The following is a 24,834-nucleotide window of genomic DNA, read 5'->3' as shown; positions in this document are numbered from 1 at the left end:
TATTTCATTTATTTTTACTAGATGCTTGGGATAGAGTGAAGATAAAACTTGCCCAGAAGTCTGAAGACTTGGCTTCTAGACCAGTTTCATCACTTATTAATTCTATAATTCAGTGCAAACCATTTAACCTCTTGGTGCTTCTGCTTCTCCAGTATGTAGGAGCGACAGCTGCTCTGTCCTCACAGTGATTTCTGAGGATATAAAATCAAAATACATTGAAAACTACAAAGTACTATACAGATACAAAATTAAGATGAAGTATCTTTCAGCAAGTTACGGTGGGTCAGACTAATGCAGGGATCACTAGGGATGATGTGTCAGCAAAGAGTGGGTTTAAGGCACACAAGCTAGTAGAATGGTATAGGAGACTTTTTGCCACAAAAGATATTTTCTGGATTGTATTTGAGCTTATGATAGGATGAAGGCTCATATACCATACCCTTCATTATCCCAACCCTCATCCTACTGCTCATCTGCCATTTTGCAAATGAGGATATTAATACAGCTGGGGATATGCAAACTTTTCATTAATAATAAAGAAACAATTTAAGGGAATGTCACTTGGCCAGAGGGGCGTCACATTTGTCTACAAAAAAACACTACTTTAGTCATGAGGAAGGTGATTAGAGCTGTTCTTTCTATAGCACATACTTGCTAAGTCAGCAGAAACTGGGACCCCTATCTCTCATTACACTGTTGTCTTGTGTATTTTGAGGAAAACACCATTGCTACTTTTGTTTTTTTGTACATGATACAAAATTAGCTAAAGACTAATAAGCTAAAGCAGTAACCTTGAATTTTGTGAAAGTTAAGGAAAATTTAATGTCAAGAGTTATACATTTGCAACCGAAATTAGTCCCAGTGCACCCTTTCTGCTCTCAGATTCTGGGCATGCCAATAAAATACCAGAAGACACGCAATACAATGAAAATTGGTTCTCTGGGTATCATAGCACCTTGACTTAGAAGAGCTTTAACCTTGGCCTCATGCTTCCTACGGGGCCTGTTGCTGATGCTGCGTAAGTGCTAGAACTAGCAAGCAGTGCTCAGAATTTTTCATCTGAGTAAAATTAAAAATGAAACCTTCAAAGTCCTATTGATCCTAGACATGTTCTATATGCATTAAATTGAACCTAATGGACTGAGAAATGAGCATTTCAGCACGTATAGGTAAGAATTATTTGTATGAGAATAGATTACTCACATGCCCTTTTTCCAGCACTATATGTATTTATCTACATGGATAGGTAACACTAAAACATTCTGTTGAATCTCTTCAAGATAACAGAGAATCAATTTTCATTCAGGCCGCTTAAAGTTTGCTCAACATTAATCCATCATTAGCTCTTGGCTTTTCTTCTTCAAAATAGTGGACAAGGTTTTTTTGTTTTAAAGATTTTAATTTTTAAGTAATCTCTACTCTCAATATGGGTCTCAAAAAGAGTCACATGGACTACTGACTGAGCCAGCCAAGTGCCCCTAAGTGGACAAGATTTAACGCATATTTTGACCTTTGGAGACATAAGTAAGGGCCTTACCATGAATAGAATACAGAGAAAAATGTGTGGCTATACAGAGTTCTGAGCTCCTGATCATTGTCCCCATGTGTCTTCATTTGGCATGTTTCTCTGTGTTGTAATGGGTATTTTCCCATCCCCATAGTCTTTTCTTGTGCAGTCTTACCTGCTTCTGGATTTTAATTATCCTCTATATTCTTTGAGCTCTCCGTCCTATATTCCTATCTTAAATTTGGCCTTGAACTTCAAACTCATATCCATTGGACTGCTGGAAAAAAACTGCTTAGCAATTACATGGTCACCCACAACTCAACATGTCTAAAAGTTTAACTTGTCATATTTCCATACACCCAACCTGTACCCAGGAAGCCTTATATTTCAGGTCTCACTTGAACTATACTACTTCTTTCTCTCAGATCCCATATTCCTTTAAGTCCTCATTGCTTTTTGCCTAAATTTAGCTCATGTGGATCCACCTCTTTTATCTCTTTAAACGGTGATCTAGTATAGACTCTCACTGTCTCTTGTTTTGAGAGCAGCTGTCACCTAATCCTGCTTCCAGTATAGCATCACTTTCCCCAAATGCATTTTCATGGTGTAGCCAGAACCAGAATCCTGTCTCTAATGTGCACATGGGACTGTGTCTCTCCCCCCTCTTTGGAATATCTTAGCAGTGTCTTAACATCTACAAACTGAAGATTAACTTCTTAACAGGACTCACAGATCGTCCCTGACTTGGCCTGCCTTGCCCTGTTACCTTTGCCTCTCAACCTGAGTGTACCATGGATTTATCCTCTACACTTGCTGCCGTGCTTTACATTCATGTCTTTATTCATGGTGTTTCCTCAGGAGGCAACAGCCTGCTTTTATCTCCACATTCAGTCAGCTCTGGTTCATCTTTTAAGACTCAGCTACAGTATCCCTTCTCCAGAAAGCCATCTCTGAAATCCAGTTTGAAGTAATTAATCCCCTTTTTTACTTCATCACATCCTTTGCAAACCTCTATATATTGAAATTTCATTGACAGTTTTGTGTGTGTCTCCACTAGGCTATAATGTTTTTTGAGAAAAAGCCTATTTTGTCTTCATCTAGTGCCCTCAACATGAAGCCCAATGTCTTCCATTTGGTAAATGATTAAAAATGTTTCTTAAATTATCTTTGAGTGAAATTAATACATTTAATAGTTTTACGTAGAATATCCTTTCCTTTGGTTCAGAGCTTTATAGAACTGAGTAGACTATTGAAAAAAACCTTGGAAGGAAGAACTCTCAGTTAAGACTCTCTCTTTGTCACTTGTAGGTTGAAACAGGTTTTAAGAGGTTTTTTTTTGTTTGTTTGTTTTATGTCCTAAAGGGTATATACCAAAGTTTCAGCTTAGCTTTTTAAGATATTGGCTCAAAGTTTCTGGAAACCCATTGTACTGCCAGGATTATAGAATTGTTGCTACTATGTGTAATAACATCTACTATAAATCCATTTTAAACATTATAAATGTAAATACCTTTATGTAAATTGTTAATAGTTAATGCCCCTCACATTAAGTAATTATCAGCAATCTATAACTGCAAAGACTGGACCCATCATGTGACCATCTGCATTACTTTTGAAGACAGCCCAGACTTTATTAACATGAAAATATTAATAGGGGAGTATTAACATGTTCTCTTGGTCATGCCAGTAAATTTCCTCATAGTGTAAGAATCTTGAAAGTGGAGAAGAAGACAAAGAGTCTAATTTCTCTGGGAGAAAAAATAAGACAAAACAGGAAGTTAACATAAGAAACGTAAAAACACAACACTTTAGCTATCTCTTCTCTCTTCCAAATATCACATGGTAAATGGATCTGCTAGATGTGGTGAGAAGGCTATGCATCTTACAAGTCTTTTTAAAGATGTCTCTTTGATCGTTTACATTGGTTCATTTGTCTGAGATGGTGTAAAATGCTTATTTCTAAGTAAACGTGTTTGTTCTACTGAACTTCCATTTATTTGGTAGGTTTTGGTACCATAATGTTGAACTGCTGGATCTCTCTTTCTCTCTCTCTTTTAAAGATTTTATTTAAAGTAATCTCTACACCCAACATGGGGCTCAAACTCATGACTCCAAGATCAAGAGTCCCACACTCAACCAACTGGGCCAGCCAGGTGCTCTGACCTATTGGGCCTTGTATTTAAGAAACCTATAGTGCATACATTCCCAGAAATGAGAAAAACAGCTTGCATTTAGAAAGAAGTGGATTTATAGTGACACTCAAAATTTTTTTGTTTAGAGAGACAAAAATAAAGAGACAAATGCAAAGGTTCAGGGGTAAAAATGATACTGTATCTTTAAGATTCCTGATATATTTTTTATTAATCCACTGATTCAGGAAATATTAGATGAGTATCTGCTATGCACCAGGCTAACTGGTAAGTGTCTTGGCAACGTAAAGTCTGATAAAAGGGACAACCAAAGAATAATTTTTTTATAGAGTGATGGATTTTCCAAAAAGAGAAGCCCCGGGTGTCTATGGGAGAACGTCTGGACGAACCAAATTCAATCAGGGTGTGAAGTTAGTGTTCCTTAAAAATGGTATTTAGGCTGAGAACTGAGGGGTGGAAAAGAGCTAGCTAAAGGAAGGACTGGAGAAGGGTGTATTATTACAGGTTTTCCAGGTTAAGGTTATAGAGCATACGATTCCTGCTAGGATGAACTTTCCTCCTCAGGAAATGTGTTAATACGCCTGTTCTCCAGTGACACCCAGCCCCATCCTGGATATCATAATGCTTTTTCCTTATCCATTTCAAATCTGACCTTTCTGAGCTCACCTGTCAGAGAGTCTTGCTTCTCTTTCTAGGCTAGTATAAGACTACTGAAGAGTGAAGGCAGAAGGTGGTAAATGACAAATTCAGCTAGAAGTGATGAGATACTACAGTAAAAGACAAGTCCTCTCCTTCAAAAATAGAAACTTGGTGTCACTGCTGTAGCTCTTTAACATTTACCTCTGCTTAGAAGCAGTTCTCAATGCAGGGGGCCCATAAATTCCTAGATTAATGTATGTTAAGAAGATCCCTATAAGAAGAAAAAATGACAAGTTTATATAGATTTTCCATTTCTTCATCATATCTGATCTTTAGATGAGATTTTAGATTTTTAATATGAATAATTACACTTCTCCTAGGAAATAAATTTCTCCTAGGAGTGTAGTTTTACCAGTAAATTCAACATTTTTGTCATAAAGGGATGCCACAATATGGATGAATCCCACAAATAAAATGTTGAAGATGCTAGGTTCAAAAGATAGTTTTGATTCTATATACACAGTTGTAAAACAGGCAAAAGTTAATTTTGCTGTTTTGGAATACATTCATTCCTGGTGGTGTTATCCTTGATGGTGAGGAAGGGGTACAGACTAGAAAGGGTCACATGAGGGCCTCTGGGGTACTAGTGATACACCCTATACATCCCATATTATAAGTGTTTTTATAATATGTGTGCTTTTATTTATATATAAGTCAATACAAGTTTTTTTCACTTAAAATGAATAAAGGAAGAAAGCATTTGCTCTTGCAAACATGACTCTGGCAATATCTACAGAGCCATTAAGAAGTAGGCCTTTACAATGATCTGGTTTCTTTGATTCAGCTCAGTAGGCATACATCAGGTATCCCAAGAAAATTACTTTGGACCAGAATATTTAGTTCAACCTCAGGTCTGATTATGCTAAGTATGTAATTGCTCAAACTAACCAAACAGTTTTAAAAATATGTATCTCATTGTGTGCCAGAGCAATGGGTTAGACAACACAGTTCTAAGTTGTATTTCATTGCATGCATGGTGCATTTCCAATATGTCCTTTTATTTCTCCAGGAGACAGCTAAAGAAAACTGTATAGTGTTACACTTGGTCTACATACAGTGGATTTATATGCACTGAAATGTAGATTTTATGGTAAACAAAGAATATTTTCCTGAGTTGACATCATTTCAGTACGCATGTGAGTTTGATGACTAGCCTTCCATTTTCTGTGAGAGCAAATCAATGGGCTGGAATATGTGATTACAGATGTATGTTCTGGTTTTACTTCAGCAAGTGCAAAGAAGGGAAGTGTATCATTGCATGCTACATTGGTGTTGTGAAATATCATAATTCTGTGTCTCTTTCCTATTTCTTAAGTTACTTTATGCTTTTCAGATGCATCATGTCACAGCTTTGCTGCTGTGACCCTGCCCTCCCTGCTTATTGGAGGGTAGCTGAAGGTTGTTAAAAAAAGACCCAGTCCTATAGTTTAATGAAGCTGTTATAGGATGCCGACTCTGGAGTCTTGGTAGCCAGTGGCCTGTCTGTTGATGAAAAGCACTCTGCTGCAAGAAAGAGGGTGGGGAATGGAACACTGGTTATCTCTGCTCTCATTCATGAGTGGTGCTGGGCCCCTCTTACTACTATTTATGTCCAAAAGATGCCTTATAAGGCTGTTCAATAACTCATGAGTTGGAAGGTACAAGTGGGTATCTAAAGCAAACTCAAGCAATTCAAGTTAACATTCCTGAGAGCAGAGTACTTGTCAAGCTGAGAAACAGGCAATTGAGTGGTGAGAAACTCCTAGAACATTTTGGGGTCCTCTGGAGGACTGAAGGTAGCAGAAGCCCCAGTTGCAGGATAGGACTGTGTCTCATGAAAACAAGTGAAGTGGCTTGAAACACATTCTTCTTCAGCTGCATGCAAGTATCCACAGGCATATCTGGATGCCCAGGGAAATCCTTTTCTATTCATCTTATAGGAGTGGGGCCCTGCAGGGCCACATTAGATGGTAAACAGAGCAGGTAAATTAAAGAGAAGGCCTCTTAAGTAGAAATGATGATCTAGTTGCAAAAAAAGAAAAACCCAAATAAAAGCAAACAAAACCCCAACCGTATGCTCATGTTAATATTTTGCACATTTAATAAGAAATACTGTTTTCTTTCTTACACATAGATCTCATTGTCACTGCAATGATTTTTAGGCTCCACAACAGCTTATTTTCATTCTCCTTGGCAACTCTTCTTTGCTCATGTTCAGCTTCTCTCTGAAATCGATGGATCACATGAGCCACAAATGATTAGGGATGGAAAATTAAATCTATGAACAAGCAGAACTAATGAAATGCTTCACAGTAAGGCAAAGGTGGGATAAGAATTACTGTAGGCTAAACAAGCCTGCAATTATTAGGTGCGAAAGTGGGATAAGAATGTACTAGCTCTGTGGAGATGTAGCGCATATGTGATCTTAATGACACAGCCATCAGTCCACCATAATGCCTATAGCTGTTTACATTTCTATGGATATATAGACCCGTTACTATTTACACATAGATACAAGTATACACACATATGCACCTTAGACATTTTATAGCTGCAATTTACAAATTGTATGTCTTATATTTATTATATCCAATAACCTCAAGTCTTATCTGTAAGATGTTGCCTAACATCTTTTTATTATCTGTTTATAAAGTTGTAACACAGGAAACTTTTCTGACCATTGGTTTCAAGTCTACTCTTATAGATTACAGGGCACGTGTCTGTCCTCATATTGTCATTTCCAAATATTTGGAAAGGGACCTTGCTCAAAAATATGTCTCTTGCTTGTTTCCTGATGCTTTACCTAGGGCCACAGCCTTCCATTCCATACTAGAGCCTGGCACCAAGTAAGAAAAGTCAATAAATGAGGTTACAAATGCAAATACCATTGAAGGATGAAACTGCCCAAATTTCCACTTAGACGGAAGGACAACTTTTGATAAAACACAGTACAGTAGGCAAGCAAAATTGGGTCGAAAAGAGGGAGTTCCATGGGTCAGCAAATTGACTACAGAGAAGGAAGGCTAATGGCACCATGACAAATAAGTCATTCCTTCACAATAGGGAGGTGGCCCATTGTGGCTTTCTTTATTTTCTCAAAGCCCTTGATTTGGTGCCAGGTACATATTTACTGATTTGGATGGATTTCATTATTAGCAAAGCAGGGCAGTCACATGGTTGGAGCTGTATCAGTAGAAACTTCGCCCTATATGCTGCAAGAGAGTATTGGCTCTTTCCCTCATTCTTCTAGTCTATTCCTCTTTTAAAACTCATATTACAAGTTACGTCTCCCAGGAAGGCTTTTGACAGGCCCGTGATGATGCACTGCCTTTTGTAAATATTCCCAGTGTACCTATTCACACCTAGAGCACAACATTTTCCTCTGTTATTATGGAATTGTCTTGCTGTTTGCCTCATCAGACCATAAGCTCCTTGAATGCAGGGGGGAAAAAGCCTTATCTAGTTTTAAGCAGTGTCTAGTTTCCCAGTTGAAACATTGCTTATTGAATAGATGAACAAACTCTTTAATTAATATAACTGATTAAAGAAGTGAATGCAGTGATTGGGTTAGCCACAAGACAACATGGAGAAGTCCCAGGAAACTTGATAAACCTGCTTTATTAACATAATGTACTTTAAAAAGTCAAATGTATTCTGAATTTAAAAAGTGCTGTATAGTATTTTTGTCAGAGCTCCTGGTCCATAACATTTGCATGATGAACTTGCAGCGGAGTAACCTTAGAGTCTGGATGAACTTTCTTATGATAATTGAAAATGCCCTAGAGAATGGTGACTTCTGTAATGGCTCCTAAGTCACAAGAAAAGTAGGCAGTTGAGGGCAACTATCACCTAGGAGCTAAATAATCTGTGTGTGTGGATACCTTTCCCTTGAGATGGTAGCTCCTGGAAGCCAGAGACCAACCTTTCAACAAGATTAAAGAGATGCTATTAATTGCTATCGATCATGGGTCAACAAATTAAATTGCATCTGCAACTGCATCTCTGAAAGGTCTAAATGAGAAATGCAGTTAATGGGTCTGGCTGACCCAATGTTGTGATTAATTAAAAAGGGCATGGAACCAAAAAACAAACAAAGGCAAAGAAAAATGTAATGAGAGCAGGGTGAACATCTTTGGAAATCTCAAATCAAAAGGCTTTCCCAGGACCTAACTTGTCATTTAATTCTATACATTCTGGCAGGGGGGTAGGGTGGGTGGGTAAGGACAAACAAACAGAGAAGACCATAGTGGATAGCTAAAATAATCCCTTGTGAATTTCCCAAATGCTGATGAGCACCAATATGAAAATGCAACTGATATTTTTATATTCTGAAGGGGCATGTGTGGAGAGAGGTGTTAGAAATTTCTAAGCAACTTGTATCACAATACACAAACTGCTTAACTACGGTAAGATTAATATTTGCCACAAACTAGAGAGTAATTCTGTGACTCTTGCCATTCTAACCTTTCACTTCCATTTCAAGAATACTATAACAAAATGTATAACCAATGGAGAATTTTGGCTCTTCCAATGGCAGTTATTCAATCCAAGGTGAAAACAGCACCGGCAAATAAGATGGAGTGGGCTCTCTTGGAGAAGCATACCTGAGGTTGATCCTAAATACCTAATAGTACCAATAACTTCTTATGCTGAAGTTCTAACATTGAGATTGTGTGCTGACACTCTCAAGGCAAGCGTGGGTTCCATATTTTTGGTAGTTGCTATTTGACATCAATATCCTTCTACTTGCCTGAACTAGAAACATGGACTATTTTAATTCTTGAATCCCTACGGGTCCCTCCATGAAGTCCTTTTGTCCTAGCTGATCTGCTCGACTTTCGCCACGACAGGATCAGGTCCTCATTATTCTTTCCTGGACTCTTGTAATTGCCTCTCATTAGTGCCCCTGCCCCTTTCTCTCCAGGCCCTAATCCATCCTTCACGCTGCTGTAAGAACTGTTACTCCAAGACACAAATGTGGCTATCTCATCTTCCTTTTTGATGTAAATAAATCCAAAGTATCAATAAAAACTACATCCAGTTTTCTTAACATGATCTTCTGGGGTCTAACCTTTGGGTTTCCTTCCTGGACACATCTCTCACTGTATCCATCTATCTCCAACCTCACAGTCACATTATACCTGACTGCTTGTCATTCCAAATAGACTATTCATTTTTTCTGTGCTACAATATCACCCCCTAAATGCCTGCTCAACTTGTGTTCAAATGACAAGATTAAAATCCAGGGTACTTTATTCATGAAATCTCTTTATTACCACAAGTCCCAATAATGATAAAACATAATAGGCTCGTGTTATGTATCAGACTCTATTCTAAGTGGTTTCCTGGGTAGTATTCTGTTCAAAACTTAAAACCTCCTGATTTAAAAGCTGGTTTTGAGTGAACTGGAAAAAATCATAAAACTTCTTTGAATCTCAGTGTTCTGGTCTGCAAAATGGGAATACCAGTTTATAATTTCATAGTGGTTATGAGGATGATTGAATTAATGAATGTAAATCATTATTTTATGTAAAGTAGCCAATACAAGTGTCTGACACACAGAAGGGGCTCTAGAAATGGTAGCTAATCCTTCTATCTGAATCCTTCCCTAAACCTAACCCACCCCACATAACTATTCATTTGGAAAGTTTTAAAACTCAATTCTCAAAGTATAGCTTTTTAAAAGTGCTTCTACTCAAAGCCAGGTTGTAATGCAAGTATGGACGTTAATTAAGTTGGAGTTTGGGCTTAAAAAAACTATGAGTTCAAGATTTTCAAAAGTAAAAAAAAAAAAATCCAATCATTACCACAACGGACAATATTTTAAATGTAAAACAAATTTTGAGTATTTAAAAGAAATTCCCTTAATTCAGCTCCTTTAACTCTGACTCTGTGAAAGGCATGATGGTACTAGCTATATCTGTTCATTAAAAGAACAATGTGCCTTTTGGATGTACATGTTTGGTCAGGAAGAATCAGGTATTCACACCAGACAGTACAGTTTGAGGTTCACTGATAAGACTGTCACTCCAGTTCATGGTAGAAATCCCTTACAAATGTGGTAAGAAAGTGTAGGTGAGGTTGCTGGCTCAGAGCATTTGTCTTTCAAAATCATGAAGGTACTTTTCTTTAAAAGAGTAATAGTCTCAACGTGGTAAGCCGTCAAATAACAACAAACCCAGGACTCCAACTGCAGTTCATAGCACTTTGAAGTGCCCTCCCATGAAACCTGAATCAGAAATGAACTGTAAACAACACTTTGCAAGGGACACAGGGAGCGGAGAATTGGACGCATGGGAAATTGAAAAGCCAGATAGTCTAATCTTGTTTTAAGAAAAGTTTGGTGGAGTCAAGGTGCATATACATATGTGTGGGGACTCCATGCTGACATTTCTTAGTGGCTGGCTTTTTTCTTCCTCCAACAGTGCAAAAGATGATGGCAATTTATAAAATATTGTTCAGTTTTACTCTTTGTTAGGCACCTTGATTGTTTCCAGGAGAAGAAAAATAATAGTTTGCTCTTACTCCCCCAAGAAAGCTCACACACATAGAAGAGGCAGTGCACTTGGGGTGCCATTTCTAGCCCTGAGGCTCTTTGTTGCCTCTTGGAGGTCAGTTGGTAGAAAGTCTCTTGCCCACCGCTAGCCCTGCTCAGCGTCTAGGAGGGAGTTTAACATGGAGCTTTAAAAGAGTAATTTTCCCAGAAAAAACCCTCTAATAACAACAAACTCACGTTTCTGTCAGAGTTCATAGCTATTAGTCGGCAGGGCTAAAAGCCCCATTTTGAACTCAGAAGGCATAACAAGTAAATGCAAGGTTATGGGCAATTTGGATCATGCAAATACCCCCTATCCCTCATATCTTAGAAAAACAAAGACATTTTTAAGATGGGTTTAGATGATACTTAGGAATTCTTAATTTTGTTAGGCTTTGGTCATATAACACGGTTTTGTAAGAAAGTATCCCTTTTTAAGGAGATGTTTACTACAAGATGTAGGGCTGGAATGATATGATGCTTGATATTTGCTTTAAAATATTCAAGGAAAGGAAAGAATAGATGAAGCATAATGCAAAGTCTTGATAAGCGTTGAGTTTGGGCAATGGGTAAATGGAAGTTCCTGACACTTTACTATTTTCTCGATTTTTGTGTATATTTGTGTATATTTATAATACGAAATTTCTGTGTTGCCACTTACTAACCTATGACCTTGGGCCAATCGCTGAACGTCTTTGTGTTCCGGTTTCCTCATCAGCAAAGCAGAGGTAGTAACAATTCCTCCCTGGCAGACGTACTGTGTGGACGGACTGAACGGATGCTGCGGGTTCAGTGCACAGCCCAGGGCTGGCCAACAGAGCAGCACTCAATAATTATAGATTATCATTAGTATTATGTATGGATGCAGGGTCAGGAAAATATTTTTCCTATCACTTTACACTCACCTTGCTGGTTTATTTGAGCTTCTTGTTTGATCCCAAGTCAACCTTGCCTTATCTTAGGAAACATGACAATGTGGGCAAGCAAATGCTAAAGCTCACGCCTAATTTGAATTGAATGTGGGTCTAATGACACAAGTACTTGCAGATGATAGAAGTCACTGAGACTTAGTTATTAAGTGATGAGGGTAGAGGGGAAAGAGAATTTTGGAAGGAAAATATATCACAAACAATGTTTGCTGGTTAACACACTTTATATTTAACAAAATAATTTTTTAATAATATAGTCTTTTACACATCAAATATTGTTGCTAGAATCCCCTTTTTACAGTTTAGTGTTTAGTTGTTTTTTTTTTCTCACTAGTTTTCAGGCACACCATTTTTCAAAGATTTTAGAAACTGAATCGTTTTTAACAGGCATCAGCTGACAAACAGGATGTTGATCCCTTATTTAAACAAAGCTGTAGTTAAAGCCAAGAACCAAAGAAGGAGGAGGAATAGGAGACAGTGGGGACAGTGGGGCTGCAAACAAAGCCTTCAAAAGTAAATAAATAAATAAACAAACAAACAGATGAGACCAGAACTCTGTTGTTCAGAGTTTGGAAAGAATTTCTCAATGACCTGGATAGAAGGAAGTTGTAAAATGTTTATCGGTTTATGAGAAATTCTGTCACAGTATAGGTTCATCTCTCCCTACAGGGAGAAAAATGTCAGTGCTACAAAGTCTTAAAGGAAACAGCTTGTAGTGAAACTCAGAGGAAAAAGAAAATCCAACAACAACAGTAAAAGAAACCCCTCTCTCTGGCTGGTAACAGAGACCACAGAACAGCCTTCATTCTGCAAACTCTCTGAAAAGAGCTTCTTGATGGATATTACACTCCATTCTAGTAAGTTCTTGCTGCAACTATCACTGTGCCAAGACTTTGATGCAAATTGTCTGAACCCTGGCTCCCCAGTTACACTCTGTTTTCTAAAAAGGACATAGTAACTCCTTAATAATAGATAGGGTACTATGCTACATGGCTCTATTAATGATATTTTCTGGGTTTCAAACCTTATTCCTGTCATTTGTTATTATTATTTCCTTCCAAGAGTGTGGATTTTTGAAGCTGGTACCAGGCAACCTCCGGGCAAAGAAAGCTCAATAATACATCTCTGTCTAGACACAAGCTGAAGTGTGGAATGCCTTTACTTTGGAGTGCAGGAATAAATCATGCAGAATTGTTCATGAATGATTCATGACTGTCTATATGATGTATCCATGGTGGCAAAAAAAGGTACCAACCTTGCTGCAAATTGGTGTTCTAAGGGAACACGGCTTGATGTTCTTCCTTGGATGGGGCCGGCACGGCTGTTTGCATCGTACATGAGCACAGCGTACGTGAGAAATGTCAGGTCCAACTCATCAACGTTAATTTTGGAAATGACCATTCTTTCTTGATGACTGGAAATGCTTCCAGGGAGGAGAGGCTGACCATTTGAAATGAAAACCCAGTTGATGAGACTAAAGAAGTATGTCCTGAGGGTGGACCTATGGCAATAGAAGCCTCGCTCCATTTGGAGGAGACTGACCTCTATTCCTTGGGGCTGCTGGTTGTGCATGTATGTCCCAAAGGGCTTAGAGGCTCACCAAATCCACGGGCTCAGCCAGAGTCTGCTTGGTGTGCTGCCCTGGCAGAAACCACTCTGTACTGATGATTCTTAACCTCTGATTCTCAACCAGGTGAAATGTCCCTTCCCCACTCTTTGCAGACATTTGGCAATGCTGGAGACAATCTGTTGTTACGAGGGTGTTTGCTATTGGCATTTAGTAGATAGAGGCCAAAGATGTTGCTAAGCATCCATAAAATGCACAGGACAGCCCCCAACAACAACAAATTATCTGGCCCACGATATCAATAGAGTTAAAGTTGAGAAATCTTGTTTAGAATGTGGCACTCTGCGAGAACTGTGGCAAAGCCCAGGCTGGTGTGGAAGTGGAAAAGGAAAGAACATCGATAGTGAAAACAACCTTAAAGTTTCCTCAAGGACCCTGCCAGATCCACGCCAAGTTTTTCAAGATAGGAGAGCAGAATAAGCAACTAATTATGCCATGTGGTTTCAGAATCCCCAAACTTATGCTTGACTCGAGGTGGCATCAGATACCCTGTGTATTTTATTTTTCTGTTACTATACGAGCAGCATTACCAGGGCAACCTTGAGACTCTTCAAAGGTTCACTTTAATTGTTCAGTATCTAATATATACATTTTAAAAAATGTTCAACAAATGGAATTGTATTGTGCAAGACTCACTCTACCCTAATCTTTAATTTAAATCAGCACTTGAGGTGGAAAGAGTGTCCTGAATCTGTGTTTTAGACATAGGGCTGAGTGGTCATTACTAAAACATGGCAAACACAGTCCCAAACCAAACAAAAACAAAAACGAAAACAAAAACAAAAAAAACCTTCCTGTGGGTACTACTGGCCTTCGGCCAAATCTGAACTCAAAAGCCAGGCATGTTCTGTCGGATTCAGATTCACAGTGGGGCTACTTACCCTGGTTCTGGTATTTATAGGACCACGTGACCGAGTGGGCTTAGAGTGTGTTAAGTTACAAACCGAACTGAGATTCAGCATCATGGGAATGTCTGGTGATTAATGCTGCAATTCTGAATTCCTGGCTCTCTTTGGATTCTTGAGCCAAGCTCATGGTGTTCTTCACATATTAGTTTTTGATTGGCAGTTTCAAGGTTTTGTGTCGGAAATGTGTGGTTTGTAAGAATTGTGATCCCCCACACATGGCACCAAGCACCAGTTCCCTGCCCCCCCCCCCCAGCAGTACATCCGTCTGTACCCACCTCTCTCTTCTGAGCCTATACTCCGTGTTTCACCCAAGGTGGGGTGGTGATTGGTTGGATGCTTTTGTGTCTTCCTGGTCAGGAAGCGTCCTCACCCCTGATATTCCTTTACTAAAGCTTATGTGACACAACTCAAAACTGTGTGGTTGAATATGGCCCCTTAGGCTCTAAATAGAAAAAGAAATACTACAAGAGAAAAATGCCATGTGGGATGTACAGAAGAGTAAACATGAAGTAAATCGGCGGACAGTAAGCTGGCTGGCTAGAGGTGTCACCAGAACGGGAGCCTGTACGAGGCTGTTTCTTCCTTTTTGTTTCAGAAATCCAGTCATCAAGTCACCATCAAGCATGGATAATTACAAAAGCGGTTTCGATAGCTATATACTATATAGATCTTATGTAGCAAGAGAGAAAGAGAGAAGTTTCCTCTTAGCAAAATATTCACTTTTGTCAACCCTAAAAGGTTTTGCTGGTGACCCTGTTGTAGCTGGCAGGAGTTTGTTTGTTTGTTTTGTTTTGTTTCAAACATGTGCAGTGTGGAAGCCATAGCATCCTCTCCTAAGAACTCCTCATCGGTTGGGAATTTGTTCTACACAGTCTGCTTGCCTTGGCATTCGCGTTTTGAACACTGAGCAGGCTTCCACCAGTCCCCGTTGTGACAGTGACAGATGTTACATTCATCCACTTTCACTTCAATGCCAGCCGGGATTATTGTAGTTCCTGCAAAGCAGTTTGGACCTGGAACACACATAGATGTTGATTAGTTGATTAAATTTGAGTGGCTCCCGTTTTCTCTTCTCTCCCCAACCCCCATCAAAAACGCCAACCCCCAAAACCATGAATGAGTAGGTCAGACTACTCTTCATAGTTCACTACTGAGGTACTTTCCAGCCATCTCCTTTAAATGCAGACTTTCAACCTCTACTCTCTTGTAAACAGATCATATTCCCCATGTGTATTTAAAAAAAAAAAAGATACAGTGCTCAAAACAATCTTACCGTCTGTTACTGAGTACTGCAGTTTTCTAAAGTATGATTCTACGGATAAAACTCTAGTTGCTTTCTGCTCTGGGGTGTAAATGCTGCAGAAGCATCCCCTGAAACTCTAGAGGGTGTCTAGAGTGGTCTGCTTCAGATGATGGTACCCTGTGGCCTGCCCTCTCACTTCCATGGTGGGTGGGCCACAATGAACTTGTTCATTGCCTGGCTTTAGTACCTTCCCAAAGTCCAGTTCCTGGAATCTCCAGCTTGTTTCTTGATAACAATAAATAATTCATGACCAGATGATTTATTCATGCCCCAAACAAGCTTTGTTGGAGGTTCATTTGATTTTTATAAATGGAGCTCCTTTAATCTGCTGGCTATCTTTTTTTTTTTTTAAGAATGACCCAAATGGTTGGCTTTTGAAAGTCAGCAGGAATTTTATTTTACTTTCCAGATTCAGAAAAGCTTTACTTAAAATGTCACCTGCTTAGTAGAGATGGATGTTTTTAAAATTGACCAATCTTAATTTTTTACTTATCTTTCTCTCCTTTCTCTTAGTTTCCCTTTCTTCCCAAGGTACAAATGCCAGTATTCAGTACTGGTGATAGTATTTTTCAAAATCAAATGGAATAAAAATTGCTTCCCAAGATGCAATGGATTGTAGTGGGGTGGTGCAAGTTGCTGTTTCTTTGAAACAATTTGGTGTAAGTTTCCAAAGTACAAATTTGGATAAAGAGAGGGAGTTGTGTCTACTCATGATTTATCGACCCAGCATTACTGGCCACTTTCCATAACCATTGCAAAGTAACACACATCAATATCAGTGTTCTACTTTCACTTTCTTACTGCTTGATAAGAATTTACGAGATTATCTTTACCACCAAATAAATGAAATCAGGGGTGATTTGTAGTTCCACTTCATAATTGAAATCTTTTATAAAAATGGTAGCTATGAAGTTGCAATGTATATTTCTCAACACAAATCTATTTAATACACTATGGCTTTAATCATCCATTGTTTTAGAGCTCCCAGACTTCAGCTGTGCATACATAAGCCAGTGACCTTCGTGTACCTATGCCTTTCCTTCACTCTTGGACAAACACCTGGGGCAAGTGCCTGTGCATGGTTCTTACAGAGAACCAACCAGCAAGAGTAAGAGGGATATGATGGGTCATCAGTGACAGTTAAACAGTTAGCAAACCATCACCCACGACGGTACTTCTTGTTATTATGCTGTGGTTATAAGCTGCTGGCCATCCTAACCGCTGACGATTTAAGGATCACTGTTTTAGGATTTAACTCATTGTTTGATAGACTGAACTGTCTTTGGGGCTACACCCCCCCTGGGAAAATTCCACATGAAATCATTCATTTATTTTGGATCCAAAATAGAGGGAATCTGCAGAGAATTTGGCCTGGAGCCTTTTTCAGAATGTAGCTGGTTGTCTCATGGCTGTTGTTGACAGACCTCTCTCAGCCTGGCTAGTTCTACGCCAGCCAGGATCTGGACAGAGCTGAACTAGCTTCAGTAATCAAACATGATGACCGCTACCACCTGTTTTCCTGAAGCCACCCCCCCCCCCCACTCCGCCCCCCCAGGGAAGCAGTGGTTTCACTCTCTACCTTCCCACTGCTAATCAACTCTTCTCACCCAATTGTATGCTTGTAACTTTTCCAGATGGGGAAGGAAAAATAGTTTTTTTTTCCTAAATAGTGGTTCTAAAACAAAGAAGTCTTGGAAACAAGTAGAATATGATCTAGTAAAGAGGTTTTTTTCAGTTTCTTGAAGGGATTTGGAAACTTCTCAGTAGATTCTTAAGAGTGAATGTGTGTATTTGTGTGTAAGCATAGGCATTCTGGTGGCTCACAGGGGGCAGATTCATCTCAATGGCATAATAAGAGAAAAAAGGAGGGAGGGATTTTTGTAAAAAAAGATTTCTGACAAGTCACTGTGCATGTCTTGAAGAGATATTTTACTAGAGGTCTGGTTTTCCTATCTGCTCCTTTCTGCATGTGTTGGTGTCATACTATGATTAGTGTGTATTTGATCAGCCTCTCTACATCATTTCTTAAGAGCCCCTTAGAATGTGCTGCTTTCTCAGCACAGAAAATATTAATTTATCATGATGGACAGAATGCAAAGAAAGATCCTTTGCACTTTGCCAGGACTGAACAAAGTCACTGCCTATAAATAACCACCTTGATGGTCGACTTGGCGGCCAGAGGTATTTTACAGAATCAAAAATTCCCGTTTGATCTCATTAACAATGATTTTATTAGCATGCTTCTGAGAACTTCCAGTGTAACTAAAGCCTCAAGTGTGTGGTTAATAGTATTACCTGCTTAAAAGTAATTCAGATAATTGTGAAGCACAATGGCTGGCACTATTTAGAAACTGTTCTGGTTTTGTCCCTTTCTCCTTAATAGTGGTGACAGCAAATGTAACTGGTTTCAAGCATATGAGTGTCCTATATGGGTTCCTTACATAGGAAATCTATCTTTGTATTTATTCTCTTTATTAGGGAGGATGCTTTCTTTTTGCTTTGGTTTATGTGGAAAAATAAGTTTCTTAAGAGAGTAAACCCAATGGCAAAAGCAACGTATTTAGTGTAGAAGACTTGGAGAGATTCCAGGGGAGAGCAGAGAAAATGATTAAACCGAAGCCTGGCAAGTAGGACCTGTGAGAAAAGGTTAAAGATATTGGAATTATTTAATCTCGAAAGAGAAGACAGAGGAATAACTCAATAACTCTCTGGGAATTAAGGCTTATTATGTGAAGAGTGGCAACAAACTGTTCTTTCTTTCTTCAGACACCTACAATAAGAGGAGATGGAGATGAATTGATTCTCAAGGAATTGGAAACACACACACGCGCGCGCACACACACACACACACACACACACACACACAGTAATTGCTCAGAGAACTGAGAACCGAGTTGCCAACTGTGTGGTGAGATCCTTAAGAACACAGGAGGTATCATGTGTCAGCTGAAATTGTCAGCTCCTTAAAAATAGGAACTGAAGGGCCACCTGGGTGGTTCAGTCAGTTAAGTGTCCGATTTCAACTCAGGTCATGATCTCACAGTTTGTGAGTTCGAGCCCCACAGCAGGCTCTGCACTATAAATGCGGAGCCTGCTTGGGATTCTCTCTCTCTCTCCCCTCTCTGTGCCCTTCCCCCACTCGTACTTTCTCTCTCTCAAAATAAACGCAATAAACTTAAAAAAAAAAAAGGAACTGAATGAATACCTGTCATTTCCTTTGGTCAGGCTTAATGCTGTTTTTGCCACATATTCCAAACTCAGTATATCTTTATTTCACTAAAAAGTATGAACTGTCTAGTTCTATGATAGGAGCAAAATTATTTTTTGAACTAATATGTTAGACCTTACATATACATCAGGCTTTGCCCTAGTAATATTGGTATAGAAATCTCTGTCAATGAATGGCAAGACATAGGGATAATTTCTTGAGCACTTACTTCATGCCAGGAATTTGTGCCATTTAATCATTCCAATAAGCCATGTTAAGGTGCACATTCTCACCTTCAGCCATATAAACCATGTAAGGTACATTATCTCTGAGCCTCAGAGATAGAAAATAACTCAGCTGAATTCATGTACCTAGGAAGTGGCATCAAATGTCTAGGAGCACACTGCTGGCTTTCATTAACCCAGATCCTAAGCTTCTGATCAGAATCTCGAAGTCTAGTTGGTTTTAGTATTGAGGACGCATGGTCTGAGTTAAGAAGCTTGATGGTTAAAAATAAGTGAGACCGTCTTTCTATAGATAGTCATCAGATTTATTGGTTATATATTGTATAATCTAATACTCTCCAGAAAACACAATTTATCCAACAACTACAAGAAATTTCCCATGGAGAAGATGCTTGAGTAGCGAAGCTTTGGTTTTCCTTTGGGTGGCATGAAATTCCTGCTGGTACCAGAAATAGACCAGATAAGAAGCAGAATGAAAGTGGACTATGACTTAGGAGTCCTGGTTCAAGTTGTGGTTCTATGTTTGATTATCTATGTGACCTTAGGCAAGCACTGTGTAACCCAAAAACTAATGGGGACCCATATGGTCTAGTCTCAGAAAGGATTCATATTTTTGGAGATGCATTAAAATTGGAAATGAAATTCAAATATTTACTAGGAGCTGGAACAGGGAAGGAAGAAGGGAAAGCAGGCTAGGGATACATCTACATGAAAAAGATCTTTCATGAAGCAGAGTTTTCCTATTATTCTGTACTTCGTTAAGTACTTAATTTACACAGTTATACAGTAAAACCTTTTTGGCAAACATTTTCTTTTCCACAATAGAAATTATTCAAAAGAAATCTTATAAGGGAGGCCATGCTCTGGTGCTTTGGTAAGGTGGTCATGAGGTGCCTGCTTCTCAGTCTTTCCTGCAGGATTATTTTTCCCCATCTTCCTACTTCAACCTTGCAGATATAGCTTATGAAGCATCTGCATAGAGTATCTAGTGATCAGACTTCTGATCACTGGCATTTGGAGTGATTTCATCCTGCTTCAATAATCTAAGAAGCCAGGAGAAAATAGATGCCGCTGTATTTGTGGTTGTAAGAACTGAGCAGATTTGCTCAGGCACTGAAGTTCTCCTTGCTAAGTCCTGAGATTTCCTGCATAAAAGAGCGCATAGAAACTACATATAAAAGGAAGTCTATTGCTACTCTGATCACACCTCCTGCAGATGCTCACTTGCTTATAGTGTTAAATGTCACATTGATTACATGGAGGAACAAATACATAACCTGAAATAAGGTTCTGAAGAAGAGGATAACAGAGCTGTAGAAGGTTGTAACAGAGAACTTGGCCTATGGGTCCATGGAAAGATTTGGTTTGGGTGGGGACAGAGGGAGAGTATGACTCAATGAACAGGTAGAAAAAGCTGTGGGGTTAGAGTGATGTGTGTAGCAAGATGTGGCCAGGAAGACAGTTGTCTGCAGGAGCTGGTGGTTCATACTGGCTTGCAAGAGCCAATTGTTAAGTATTCAGGAATTTTATAATCTCATGGACGTTATTTTGGCAATAGGAAGCGATTGAAGTATTTTAAGTAGAGGTGTGTGTATGTGCGTGCATGTGCATGTATATGTGTTTAATCATGAAGTAAATGGCAATGAGCAAGAATGAAATATGGCCTTTTGTAGCAATGTGGATGGAACTGGAGAGTGTTAGGCTAAGTGAAATAAGTCATACAGAGAAAGACAGATACCGTACGTTTTCACTCTTATGTGGATCCTGAAAACTTAACAGAAGACCATGGGGGAGGGGAAGGGGGAAAAAGTTACAGAGAGGGAGGGAGGCAAACCATAAGAGACTCTTAAAAACTGAGAATAAACTGAGGGTTGTTAGCGGTGGGAGGGAGGGGAAAGTGGGTGATGGGCATTGAGGAGGGCACCTGTTGGGGATGAGCACTGGGTGTTGTATGGAAACCAATTTGACAATAAATTTCACATTAAAAAAATAAAATAAAAATAAAAAAATAAATGAACTGATCACAAAAAAAATCATGAAGTAAAGACATTGATTTAATAAATGGCACCAGTGTCATTGTATGATTGGTCCATAGGGCACCCATTGTTGGAGTAGACATGATACATCTTGATGGAGGCACCAGACAAAGAGATAGCAAAGAGTAGAACACTCGCAGGCCCTGGCACTGAGTAACAGTAAAAACACATTCTTTTCTCCTTTGCTTTGAGGCATTAAAAGTCTCTGTTAAGATGCTGGAGTTATATTAAGTCAGTGTCAGTAATTAACACATTGGCTTAAGTGAATTGATCATATTATCCCTATACAAAGTAAGGTCTTAAGAGAAAATGCTCCAGGAAATGTGCAGTTTGATCTGGGGGGTGGGGGGAGGGGAAGGAGGGCTGAAAAGGAGGGGTAATTTCTAGTGGGACAGCTTAGTTGGAGTCCCTTTGGGGACCAGGATTACATGCAATCTGATGGAGACAGTGGACTGTTTGGGGAAGAGGAGGATCCTATCCGTCAAGCAACAAAATCATTTCTAGATAATTTAAACTTAAAATGTACTAATTAGAGGAAGCTGTATATAGAGAATATCCAGAATACCAAAAAGAATGAAGCTTGGAGGTAATACAATCAGGAACAAGGGCCAAACTCATGCTACAGATTTAAACCAGTAAAAATACACCTTGGGTGCAGATATAGCAGCTCGCTCCATCAGTATCTCCAACCCAGGACCCTGGATGCTGCTAGAAGCATCATCACAGCTGCCTCTCTTACCAGTCTTGCCAGAAAAGAGGCTGTGGTCCCACACTTCTTGAAATTACTAGCTTCCAGTTTGAGGTCTGCGGCAGGTAATCCTGGAGACAGAGCTTAGTCAACCGCCTGTGCCCTAGCTGCAAGGGAGGCTGGAACACGACTACCTGGCAGTTGTAGCTTTTCTAGGGAGAAATGGGCTTTCTTTATGTATAGAGGATTCCCTAGTCATAGGAAGGAGGCAGTCGTTCATTTCTGATGTTAAGATGGATGAGGAGAGACAGGTCAATGAGGGCAAATTTCACCTGTTTCAAGTTAGTTTGTTTGTTTCCAGGCTGATGGCCAATATGCTTGTCTTGCATCAGAACACAAAATAAACATTCAGAACGAGATTGCTCTAAACATGAGTGATATAGTTGTTAATAAGACAAAGTTTCTGCCTTCAGGTTGTTGATATTCGAGTAGGCTGAATCAGATAAAAGGCACAGAAACAAACATGGCCATTTCCAGTCATTCCCTGAAGAAAGTAAACGAGACCAGTTGAGGGCCAGACCAAGAGTGGGAAAATTCTTTATGGTTTACAGAACATGTTTATATATGTTTTCTTATTTCATATTCACCCTAAGGGTGTAAGGTGGTTATCATTGCACAGGTGAGGGAAGTAAAGCTCAGAGAGATTAAGGGACTTGATAAAAGGCAGAGAACACATGGCAGGAGAGCTTACATTTCAGCTCTCCTATTCTGACCCCTGGTTGACTGCTTTCCTTGAGGAGAGTCTTTGTTTATGTTTACTGTTATTTCCTCCAGTGGCAGTCATAATCGGCTCTCCTGTCCGTAACTTCCAGCAGTTAGCACTTTTTGACTACTTCTTAAGTAGCAAGAATTTTCATGAATGACCTTATTTCTTCCTCACATGCACTACCATTTTTTTTTATAAGAGAGACAAGGAGGCATAGAAAGTTTACAGGTGACTTCGAGAAAGGCACACAGCTGGTAAGGGATGGAGCTGGGATACACAGCCAGATTGCCCTGTTCCATCCCAGAAGTGAATCTTTTCTGTGAGCTGCTTTTCACTTCAAGTTCTAATAGAATCTGGGATATGGTAGGATGTATTAGAGGGGAAAGGCTAGAGAATTTAAATTCCTGTTTCTTGAGAAAGAGAAGTATGTGTGTGTGTGTGTGTGTATGTGTGTGTGTGTGTGTGTGTGTAGGTAAAGGGGTGAATAGGCAAAAGGGCGAATGTAAAGGGGAAAACCTGGCTATGAAATCCCCACATGGAGCAGAGAAGTAGGCCCCTCCAGCAGCTTTATTCAACCTCTTTTTCGTAACTGCAAACCAGGAGTCACTCCCAAGAAGCAGATCTGGCTGAGAAGGCAGCACGATTCTTGTGATCATCTCAGAGGGCAGCCAGCCTGGCACTGAGATGTCTCAGTAGGTGATGCCTTGTTCTTGTTGCTTGTCGACCCAGATCCTCTTTACAGCCAACCTTCCTCCTTCCCAGTGACTACAAAAACCAAGCTGCTCATGACTACTTTATAGATGCTTCCAGATTATAAATTGGTATGGTGTCCCTGAAAATCCTTTTTCTGACAACAACTTCATATTGCTTAATAGTCCCCTTTTGAGTATTGCAATTTCTGGCCTTGATTTGAAAATTTATTATTGACGCTTGGTGTCTTTTAGAAATTGGTTGTAAATGATCTTCCTGCTGCATAAATGAGGCAGATTCCTATTGTGCAAGGCCATAAACATCCTATATTTATTTGGCAGGGCATCTAAATCATTGTTTCAGCAAATAGTAGGCTTGCAGGCCTCAGTCTGGGGGTACAATTGGATTGGATTATGTTCTTCCTTTCAACTGATTTTAATTCTCTGCTCCATGAAATCTGATAGATGTTGTTATGCTACTGAAAAGCAAATAGGCTTTCTGATCAGGTGTACCCATTTTCAATTATTAAAATCTTGGAGAGAATGGTTGTAAACCAAAAAAAAAACAAAAAACAAAACAAAACAGTAATGAGAGCTGATAGCAGTTAAAATTTTAGTGACTGAAACCTCCCCAGTAACATGTTCCAATGGCCCTGTCAGGCCTGGACAGATAGAAGTTGCTTAAGGGAGATTCCAGCCCAGAGAATGCAGGCCTCTCTCAGCCTGCTTTTCGTCACCCATCTCTACGTTACCTCACAACCATTTTATTAAACCTAAGAACAAAAAGCTTCCTCAGATTAAGGTGGCAAGATTCTGGAAGGATTGTTTTCTTCGAGGCTGCCCTAGAGGTGCCTGTTAATCATTTTATTTGAAAATTCAATATTGCTGAACTCCCACACAAATTTCAGTGTGAGAGCTCCAGAGAGTTTTCTGGCCCTTAAGTATGTAAGATTTATAGCCTGGTGCTCCAATTAAGTGAAATTCCGGGTGCAGAGCGGAGAGTGGAAGGACACGGTCAAGCTACACAATAAGGGTAAAGGTTGGCTAATTTCAGGAGAATCAGCAGGCTCAGAGAATCAGGAGCAGTTCAAATTCTGCATTAGTGGGACACATATGCCCAGTCTCACCTTCAGAAGGATGTGTGGTCAGAACATGGCTTAATTTGCTGTTGTATAAAACATTTTATCTGCTCAATTTTTGCTTCAAATGATGAAATAGTCCTATTTCAATTGTCCAATTGAACAATTGACTTATTGTCAAAAGTCCAATTGTCCAAGCTACAATAAGACTCCCTCCCCTTGTGAGAGCTTTCAGTGGTTTTCAGATCACTTTTTATTTTTCTCTCCGCAATCCTAAAATTAGGAAGAATGGGTATAATTGTACCCATTTTACAGCTGAGGACACTGAGGTTCAAAGAAAGAAGGAATGAGGTGATTTACTACGTGTGAGATTAGATCTCTGGAGTCATACCCTCTATGTTTCAATCTTGTTTCTGTCATTTACTAGAGGTATCATCTCAGTGTCCCTAGCCGTAAAGTGGGAATAATATTGAAATAAGTATGCCT

At 39.4% G+C, this 24,834-nt stretch overlaps 1 protein-coding gene across 1 annotated transcript in view; it reads right to left on the bottom strand.

Moving 5' to 3' along the window:
- Positions 1–14,210: 14,210 nt before the first annotated feature.
- Positions 14,211–24,834, bottom strand: part of VWC2L (von Willebrand factor C domain containing 2 like) — a 160,786-nt gene continuing 150,162 nt past the window's right edge. Inside the window, exon 4 of the mRNA XM_043577731.1 lies at positions 14,211–15,347. Within this exon, the coding sequence (XP_043433666.1) occupies positions 15,199–15,347 (149 nt within the window). The 3' untranslated portion in view covers positions 14,211–15,198. The remainder of the gene's footprint in view (positions 15,348–24,834) is intronic.

The sequence above is a fragment of the Prionailurus bengalensis genome, chromosome C1 (genome assembly GCF_016509475.1).
Source record: "Prionailurus bengalensis isolate Pbe53 chromosome C1, Fcat_Pben_1.1_paternal_pri, whole genome shotgun sequence".
Taxonomy (NCBI): Eukaryota; Metazoa; Chordata; class Mammalia; order Carnivora; family Felidae; genus Prionailurus; species Prionailurus bengalensis.
This window is presented reverse-complemented; position numbering and strand designations above follow the sequence as displayed.